A 9,902-nucleotide genomic window follows, 5' to 3' on the forward strand; every position below is an offset into this window, starting at 1 on the left:
TTATTTCTCATCTGGAGCACTAATAATGTGATGTGTGACTTAAAGGAAGGTTATCTCTTCAAGTCCATAACTATTACCTATTGCCTGGAGGCTTTTTCCAGAAAGGTGGCCTGGAAACCTTTTACTTATTGCCACCTCTAAATGTTTAAAAAATCGTTTGCCTCCTAGGTATCTTGGAGAAAATGAGAGGATGCAACACAGCTTGTAAGGCAGGTGCTTCTGTCCCCATGTTTAGGCTGTATAACTGAGGTTTACAGCGACGCAAGGAAGCAGGACTCCCGAGACGGGCCCACCTCTCTTAATGTGACAACCTTCGGGACTGCATGCATAAGCTGGAAAGCAATGTGGAATGATCAGTGAGAACTGCACCTCAGAAAATCCTCTGGGTTTTTTGCCTCCATTTCACGTATATTTTTTCCAAGACAAATTTATACCACGTTCGCCAAACACAGATTTTCTGACCAAAAAGTCATGTTCGTTCCTATAGCTACAAAGCCGATAACCTTATCAAGTGTTTGGGTTTTTTTCTTTTGTGAAATAGCCTGAAAACAGCTCCCCCTCGCTGTGGTTCCGAGCGTCTCCTCACCGAAGTTCAAAAGCAGAGCTCAAGTGGAGGGCAAGTCTGCCTTTGCTCTGGACCAGCAGCCCGGCCCTAGCAGTCCGGAGTTACGAATTAATACGTGGGTGGTCTCGCTGCCAGGAGAGCGCCTCTTTCCTGACCCGGGCTGGCATCTTTCTAACTCCGGAGCGCGCGACTCGGCGACTTTTCGCTCCCATGCCCGGGACGGCACCGCCTGGGTGGCCGCTCTTCAGGCAGCTGCTCTTTGTCCATCCAAAGAGATGTCCCCACGATTCAGCAGTAACCGGATGAAGTCCCCACGGACTACTGTGGCCCGATTTCCGCCCATCCCCTGTGTGGGAATCGGGCTCTTCCCGGAGGAAACCCCAGGAATGTAGTTCAGACAAATTCTCCAGGTACCCACCCCGACCAGGAGAGGATCCTTTTCCCGGCGTCCGTACGCCCACGGCTGCCCTGGGGGCTGCAGTGGGTCGGCAAGCGCGTCCTTCCAGGGTTCAAACGTGGGCCCGGTAACAAATCGCAGGTATGTTATTGGGCAGATAGCGCTTTTTAAAAAGTCACGCAGTGGTTACCCTCCCGGGGCAGGGGGAGGGCAGGGAGCCGGGCGGGGGAGGCCGAATCCTCGGAGCCAGCTTGCCCTGGGAGTAAAACGAGCCGGGGAGCGGGCTGCCAAGCAGCAGGTAGAAGCCCCTGCTGGAGCGGACGGGGTCGCGCTCCCAGTTCAGGCGCAAAGAGCGCGAGCGCCGGGAGGCGGACTCCGGGTTTTACCGCATCCACCGCCTCTGTTGAAGTCAAAGGCGGAATTAAAGTGGCTATTGAGGTGGGGCTTGAGCAAACGGGGTGGTAAGCCCAGAAAAGGCATAGCACGTCTAGTGCTTCAAGTTTTTGTCAGAGGAGAGCGGGAAAGCGCTCCATCCCGCCTGTTGAGCGGAGGAATTGGCGTCTCCCAGCCCCACCCCCGCAGCAGTGATGCAAAGAGAACAAATCACCGACGGAGGGAGGAGGGGGAAAAAAAAAAAAGAAAGAAGAAAAGAACCCCCTGGGGGTGGTGGGAGGAGAGTGCGGACCGAGTAGGCACCAAGCAGTCTCCAACCACTGGGGCCAGAGCGAGCGCTTTCCGGGGAAACAAACTCCGCATAAATAATTGAGTTTGGAGCCCAGGGCTCTCAGAGGCTCGGAGCACACCTCCCCTGCGTCTTTCGAGCTGAAAAAGAGCAGAGAAGGGAAGGAGGGCGGCGACGCGAGCGAGAGCAGCCCGGCTGGTGGCGGGACGCTGTGCCTGCAGACGCCCGCCAGAGGGACAGCAGGGCCCAGCGAGCCGACCCCAGCGAGAGCGGGGAGAGCGCGCGACGGGCCCGGAGCCCTCGCCAGCGGAGGTGGGAAGACAGCCGGCCTCCGTGGCGGCCGCGGAGGCGCTGCATGGACGGCATGCGTTCCCCCGGAGGCCCCGCCGCGGGGCTCGCGGACAACGCCAGCCAGGGCTGGCCCCTGTCGGCCGCTGGTGTCAACGGCAGCGGGGAAGCGGAGACGCGCGGGGAAGGCGGCGGCCCCCCGGGGGACGTGCGCAACGAGGAGCTGGCCAAGCTGGAGATCGCCGTGCTGGCTGTGACTTTCGTGGTAGCCGTGCTGGGTAACAGCAGTGTGTTGGTGGCGCTGCACCGCACGCCTCGCAAGACGTCCCGCATGCACCTCTTCATCCGCCACCTCAGCCTGGCCGACCTGGCCGTCGCTTTCTTCCAGGTGCTGCCGCAGATGTGCTGGGACATCACCTACCGCTTCCGCGGGCCCGACGGGCTGTGCCGCGTGGTGAAGCATCTGCAGGTGTTCGGCATGATCGTGTCGCCCTACATGCTGGTGGTCATGACCGCCGACCGCTACATTGCGGTGTGCCACCCGCTGAAGACGCTGCAGCAGCCCACGCGCCGCTCGCGCCTCATGATCGCCGCCGCCTGGGTGCTGAGCTTCGTGCTTAGCACACCGCAGTACTTCGTCTTCTCCATGGTCGAAGTGAACAACGTCACCAAGGCTAAGGACTGCTGGGCCACCTTCATCGAGCCCTGGGGTCCCCGCGCCTATGTGACCTGGATGACGGGTGGCATCTTCGTGGCGCCCGTGGTCATCCTGGGTACCTGCTATGGCTTCATCTGCTACCACATCCGGAACAACGTCCGCGGAAAGGCTGCTTTGATCCCTGGAAAGGGCGCGGAGGGCGCGAGTGGCGCTTTGCATAAGGGGTTCCTGCTCGCGCCGTGTATCAGCAGCGTGAAGACCATTTCCCGCGCCAAGATCCGCACGGTGAAGATGACTTTTGTGATCGTGACAGTTTACATCGTTTGCTGGGCGCCCTTCTTCATCCTCCAGATGTGGTCTGTCTGGGATGAGAAGTTTGTTTGGATCGGTAGGTTCCCGGAGAAAGGAGGAGAGTGCAGGAATTCGTCTGTGTGTGGCGAGGGTTGTGTGTGGGGGTGCATTTCATAATATTCTCTGGGGCAGTAGTGTTTAAACGTCTGCGTGCCTAGCTTTGGGTGAAGTTACCAAAACGGCAGGTTTCTGGGGGTCTCCACCCCAGACCTTTTAATTCAGGAGCTCTGGAATGGGGACCAGGAATGTGCATTCGTAGCTTGCAGTGGTCCTAGGACAAATCCAGAAACTGCGCCCTAGCGTCAGCCACACAACTACAAAACGTGATAATGACTTTTAGCCAGCACTAACCACTGCACTATTACCTGGCCTTTAAGTCTGGTGGATTAAGAGAAATATTTCTACTGTAACCACTGCTTTTTGCTAGCTTGTGAAAAGTTATCACAATTAATACAAAAATTTTGTAGAAATGCCCCAAGGACAAAGATAAACGGACATATTTTTTTTCTGAAGATTCCTAAGGAGTCAATAATTCTAATTAGCATTTAGTGTTCCATTTCTTATCATCTTTTAAATTTTTTTCTAACAATTACTGTAACACCTCTTTTTCTGGTATTTTAAGGCAGGATTGTTGATAAACTCTAATTTTTTTAATTAGTCTTTCAGCATTAACTTAACCATATAGCTATGTGCCTCCCCACAAAACCCTTGCAATAGTTTGTAGAGAATAAATATTTATGCAGAATAACCCCCCAAAATACATTAGTTCATACTGGTTCTTGAAAAAAAGTGATTTCCTTTTAGTGAGAAAAAAACAACTTTTTAAAATAAAATATATTACAGGAATGTTACCAACATAAGCTATAGTTGGGAAATAGGTATCTGGGAAGAACTGTCTCCTTTCGTTATTTGAGATTGTAGTAAGGAGTCTATGTGATTTATATGTGCAAATAAAATATTTGAGGGTGAATTTAATTCAAACAAATAAAAATACTTGCATGGCTATAATATCACCGATAATAAATAATACAACATAAATGCTATATTTTTGGTTTACCATTTCTGGTCTTGCTTGATCTCAGCAGCCTCGTAATTATTGCCAATCAAATAAGAAACTCAGTCTAATTATTGCTTTAACAAACTCAGTCAAATCATTGCTTTATCAGAATTTAGACATAATTTCTAGAAACGTCTCCACCTGTGCATAGGTATGCTGATGATTTTCATTCTTTTTGAATACAGTCTTTAACCATGGATCATGAAAACCTTTAATAGTAGCAGCTTAGCACAAAGTATGACTAAATAACCTGTAATTTATTTCAGCATAACAACAGTGAAAAGACCCAAGTTTATATTTAATAATCAAGAAAAAGTTAGTGCTTGCTGATTATTCTTATCTTTCAAAAAGATATATTATCAGTGTCATAGTTCTGTGAAAGATTATAATATTTATGTTGTTTACCAGTGCAAATTAGCATAAAATATTTCATTTAAAAATTTGTTTTATTAATAGTTTATTACCAAGTTGGGTTCCATATAACACCCAGTGCTCTTCCCCACAAGTGCCCCCTCCATGACCATTACCCTCCCACCCGCTCCCTCTTCAGCCCTCAGTTTGTTCTCAGCATTCAAAAGTCTCTCATGATTTGCCTCCCTCCCTCTCCCTAACTCTTTCCCCTCCTTTCCCATTCCCATGGTCTCCTATTAGGTTTCTCCTGTTAGACCTATGAGTGACAACATATGGTATCTGTCCTTCTCTGCCTGACTTACTTCGCTTAGCATGACTCCCTCCAGGTCCATCCACGTTGCTACAAATGGCCAGATTTCATGTTCAGAGTGGCACTTTCAACAATAGCCAAATCATGGAAAGAGCCTAAATGTCCATCACCTGATGAGTGAATCAAGAAGATACACACACAATGGAATACTACATGGCAATGCGAAAAAATAGCATAAAATATTTCAAAAACTTGTAATTTCCTAATTCAGCTGTTCTTAATATAATTTAATTATCCAAATCACAAAGATGGTTTCTTTTAAAATCAAAAGAAACTATGGAAAAATTAACAACAACAAAACCCACAACAAACAACTCCAGAAACAAGCAAATAATGTATCCTCCAGGGACCTATTACTACTATTCCCTTATATATAGTTCTCTTATTACAAAATGTGTTTAATACTTAAAAATTTAGAACTATAAACATTGTCCATAATGTCATACTTTTGCCTTAGTTGTTATGATGAATACCGTTTGATATATGTGGCTATACTTTTCAAATTTCATTAAAATTGCAGCCATTCTGTAAGTGCTGTGTTCGTTGGCACATACTAATGCTAGTATAAAGAATACAAAATTTTTTAAATAAATTATTTCATATTCTTAACTTCTTAAAAGTCCCACTCATTCTACTGAGATATTTTTAAGTGGCTTAAGATATTTTAATGAATGTTAGTGCATCTTGCTTATGAAAATATTTCACAACCAAGCAATTTCCAGATACCAGCTATTTCCCAGACTAATAAACAATATACTTCATTTTCTATATTAACGCATAACTTTTTCCCACCTTTAAGAGTCAGTAGAAAAATGAGTTTACCCAGGGCTCACTTGGACTACTTAAATAATCTCCCCTTACGTTTTTTGTACAGAATCAGAAAACCCAGCCATCACCATCACTGCATTACTGGCTTCCTTGAATAGCTGCTGTAATCCCTGGATATACATGTTCTTTAGCGGTCATCTCCTGCAAGACTGTGTCCACAGCTTCCTATGCTGTCAGAACATGAAGCAAACGTTCAACAAAGAAGATTCTGACAGTATGAGCAGAAGACAGACTTCCTACACTAACAACCGGAGCCCGACAGACAGTATGGGTACATGGAAGGACTCGCCTAAATCCTCCAAGTCCGTCAAATTCATTCCCGTTTCAACCTGAGCCCAGATTCATGCAGCCTGACTCTTGGGCTGGACTTTTGGGTCCACTGGCTGAATCCAGATGGAAATCATGAGAACAAATGAACTTCTAAGAGATAAGCATCAATCAGTTTGTTGAGTACAAGACTGTGTTTCTAGTTGCATTTTCTCACTGCTATGACCAAAAGTTATGAATTGTTTTATATGGGATGTTAATAAAAAATAAAAAGTTAAAAGTTACAAAAAATGCTACACTAAAAATTCACAGGCCTAATTTTCAGAAATATAATAGAAGTTATAATTCTAAAGGAAAAAACATAACCACACTGGCTTTACATTCTGTTGTTGGTTTCTTTTCTTTTCTTTTTATTATGGACAGAACTTAAGGCTTGATTGGCTTAGAAGTCATATGATGTAGGGACATCATTTCTAAACAAAGTGAACTAATCATCGGCTTTCATATTTGAAAGGAATTAGAAGAACCTTCAGAGACATTTTCTTCCACCCAATAAAAATCAGTTTATGCATCAGAAAATGTAGCCTCAGGCACACCCACATGGCTCAGTTGGTTAAGAGACTGACTTCAGCTTAGGTCATGATCTCACAGTTGGTGAGTTTGATCCTCAGGTCTGGCTCTGTGCTGAAAGCTCAGAGCCTGGAGCCTGCTTCAGATTCTGTGTCTCCCTTTCTCTCTGTCCCTTCCCTACTTTCTCTTTCTCTCTCTCTTTCTCTTTCTCTCTGTCTTTCAAAAATAAACATAAAAGAAACAAAACAACACAACACAAAATGTAGCCTCAAACAGTGGTCTGGAGACAGGATGGTCCCTTGGACAGGCATGAGTGGTTGGGGCATATGGAGCAGGGCTGCTTAGCTCAGAGAAGAAAGAGAAAAGTTCTGTTAAATGCTACATTTCAAAATGATTACTTTAGAACTGACAGTTCCCTCCTTGCTTTAGCCTCCTCGTGTTTTACCAGTTGTGGAAAGTATAATTCATTAAGATGCTGAAGGTTAGAGCAAATGTTGTCAAATGGCTAATAAAATCTTTTTTTCTCTCACTCTGAGGCCATTTTAAATTCAGATTTGTATAAAGAATATCCAGTTTTATTAGAAGAGTAGAAATAGATTGCCCAAGGTACTATGTAGATTTTGTCTAAAACACTGTAAACGTATATTGACCAGTGTTACAAGGTATCCTGTGTTGTGGTGGACATTAACATTATTACTTCATGTCTAAAGTGTCCAGATTTATAAATAAGAGTCTCTTGGGGCGACTGGGTGGCTCAGTCTGTTAAGCATCCAACTTTGGCTCAGGTCATGATCTCACAGTCCGTGGGTTTGAGCCCTTTGTTGGGCTTTGTGCTGACAGCTCAGAGCCTGGAGCCTCCTTTGGATTCTGTGTCTCCCTCTCTCTCTACACCTCCCCTACTCCTCAAAAATAAACATTTAAAAAAATATTAAGGGGTACCTGGGTGGCTCAGTCAGTTAAGTGTCCAACCTCAGCTCAGGTCATCATCTCATGGTCCATGGGTTCAAGCCCTGCGTCAGGCTCTGTGCTGACAGCTCAGAGCCTAGCGCTTGCTTCAGATTCTGTGTCTCCCTCTCTCTCTCTCTGCTCCTTGCCCCTGCCTCTCAAAAATAAATATACATTAAAAAAATATTTTAAAGTATTTAAAAAACGTATAAATAAGAGTCTCCTAAAAAGTAACTCAAGATTTAGAAAGTGCCTTTGTGTTTAATTAAAAATAATTTGGTCTTTCCTTCCAGTCTCTCAACCATCTCACAGTTACATAGAGTAGAGAGGCACGGTTGGGTGGAATGAGGGTGGAGATGGGGGAAACAGCTCTACACCTAGTATGGTTTCCTTTGTTATTTAATGCATGACTCTGGCAAATTACTTAAGCACACATAAAGCCTTCATCTCCTTGGCTGTACAGTGAAGTTGATAATACCTGAAAAGCACTGTCAAGTGCCAGTTGCTTTTATTACAGTCTTAGGGTCTTCAGAATTGAACAGCTTTTTCCTGTTTACTTTCCATTAACCAGAATTTGTTGGTTTCATGTCTCGGCAGTAAGATCCAAGAATTTAAATATAGCTCTGCTGATCCATCGGAAAGCACTGCCAGCGGCCGCTAAGCCAGACTCCTGCCTAACCAGAGTTTTTCAATTCAAAGATCGAACTTGCTTGCCTTTAAATGCAGGTAAACCCGGGGCACCTGGGTGGCTCAGTCAGTTAAACATTAGACTTTGGCTTAGGTCATGACCTCATGGTTTAGGAGTTCAAGCCCTGCGTTGGGGTTCTGTGCTGAGAGCCTGGAGCCTGCTTCAAATTTGTTGTCTCCATCTCTCTCTGTCTCTGCCCCTGCCCATGCTCTGCTCACTTGCTCTCTCTTTCTCTCTCTCACTCTCTCTCTCAAAAATAAACATTAAAAAATAAATAAATGCAGGTAAATCAAAGCTTGCCAAGAGCATCAATTTTTTAAATATCTAAACAGATAAATTACAGCACTACTTGACGGTTGCTACTGCATTTTTCATTAATGGAACCCGGTGTTTTTTTCCAGGCTATTTTGTCTGTCTCCTTCTCCTTTTTAGAGATCGTGTAGTGATTTGAGGATATATCATAAATATTTTGCATCCCTTAGAGGAATTAATAGTTATTTTAATAGCATTATTGTTGGTTGCTTTTTTTTTTTAACTTTGTAGATAAGAAATAGGACTAGATGACACTGTGAAAATTTGAAGCTTCAAGTTCACTTCTCTTCATTCTCTTGCCTTTCTAAATTTTCAGGCCTGTTACTCCTTGGATTGATAGGCCTGCAAAAAGTTTGCAAATGTTTTATAGAAATCAAGCCCTCAGGTTTTAGAATTCTGCTTTTTAAAAATCAGAAATATGTCTCTTAAACAGCACTGGAAGGTACAATATGAGCCACCGATTAATTAATCAGTTCTTCATCATTTGAGTCATAATAGCATCTCGGTAACCCTGCCCCTCGTGATGCTTGTCAGCCCCTATGACAACTCCTCTTTGACAATTCAAAACTAAGGCCCTTTGGGTTGGTACAAAGATGAGCCCATCCAATTCCAAAAATAATATCTTCATGGTTTTTGTACAGATTGTTTCAAAATGTAGACGTGTACCTCCAGGTAAAACAATTCAGGTTGAATCTCCTATCTAGGAACATCTCCCAAATAAGTTGTATATCAACCTACCCAGCTGTGTTCTCTCATTTAAAAAAAAATTATGTTCATTTTTGAGAGAGAAGGAGAGACAGCGTGAGAGTATGGGAAGGGGCATAGAAAGAGGGAGACACAGAATCCAAAGCAGTCTTCAGGCTCTGAACTGTTAGCACAGAGCCCGATGCAGCGCTGGAACCCACAAACATGAGATCATGACCTGAGCTGAAGTCAGATGCTTAACCAACTGAGCCACCCAGGCATGCCTGTTCTCTCATTTTAAATGCATCAGGAGACAAGATAATATAAAAGGATAGGGGAAACACCAGACGATCCTGAGCACTAGTTCTGTACTAGGCAAATAGATGGCATTAGTCTCTGTGATTTAGGCTGAGAAGCTTAACTTACTTACTAAACTTCCTTAATGTTATGTACCCAATGTTATGTATCGTATTCATATGTCCCAAAACAATACACCAAATTGGAGGAGTCCTGCCTATTTTAGAAGAAAGGGTGGGGGTCCCGTGTCGCTTAGTCTGTTAAGCACCTGACTTTGGGAAGGTCATGATCTCACAGTCCATGAGTTCCAGTCCTTCATCGGGCTCAGTGCTGACACCTCAGAGCCTAGAGCCTGCTTCAGATTCTGTCTTTCTCTCTCTCTCTCTGCCCCTCCCCTGCTCATGCTCTGTGTGTCTCTTTCTCAAAAATAAAAAACATTTTTTTAAAAAAAGAAGAAAGGAAACTGTAGGTGGTAAAAAAAAAAAAAAAAGAAGAGCATGCTAGGACCTTTTCTTGGCTGAGGAGATCTGAGATATTATGCCAAATGAAAGCTTGCAGTCAAAGGCGTTACATCGCTTTATTTTATTTTGCA

General features: G+C 44.5%; 1 protein-coding gene across 1 annotated transcript; it reads left to right on the forward strand.

The window, feature by feature from the left end:
• Nucleotides 1-1,667: 1,667 nt before the first annotated feature.
• Nucleotides 1,668-6,110, forward strand: AVPR1A (arginine vasopressin receptor 1A). Its single transcript, XM_029954307.1, has 2 exons — nt 1,668-2,978; nt 5,594-6,110. The coding sequence occupies exons 1-2, from the start codon at nt 2,000-2,002 to the stop codon at nt 5,878-5,880; spliced, it is 1,266 nt and encodes a 421-aa protein (XP_029810167.1). The 5' UTR covers nt 1,668-1,999; the 3' UTR covers nt 5,881-6,110.
• The last annotated feature ends 3,792 nt before the right edge of the window (nt 6,111-9,902 follow it).

The sequence above is a fragment of the Suricata suricatta genome, chromosome 10 (assembly GCF_006229205.1).
Source record: "Suricata suricatta isolate VVHF042 chromosome 10, meerkat_22Aug2017_6uvM2_HiC, whole genome shotgun sequence".
NCBI classification, from domain to species: domain Eukaryota; kingdom Metazoa; phylum Chordata; class Mammalia; order Carnivora; family Herpestidae; genus Suricata; species Suricata suricatta.

Coding starts and splice junctions, on each gene's coding strand:
- AVPR1A (XM_029954307.1), top strand. CDS start 2,000: ATGGACGGCATGCGTTCCCCCGGAGGCCCCGCCGCGGGGCTCGCGGAC. Junction 2,979..5,593: donor TGAGAAGTTTGTTTGGATCG/GTAGGTTCCCGG, acceptor TTTTTTGTACAG/AATCAGAAAACCCAGCCATC.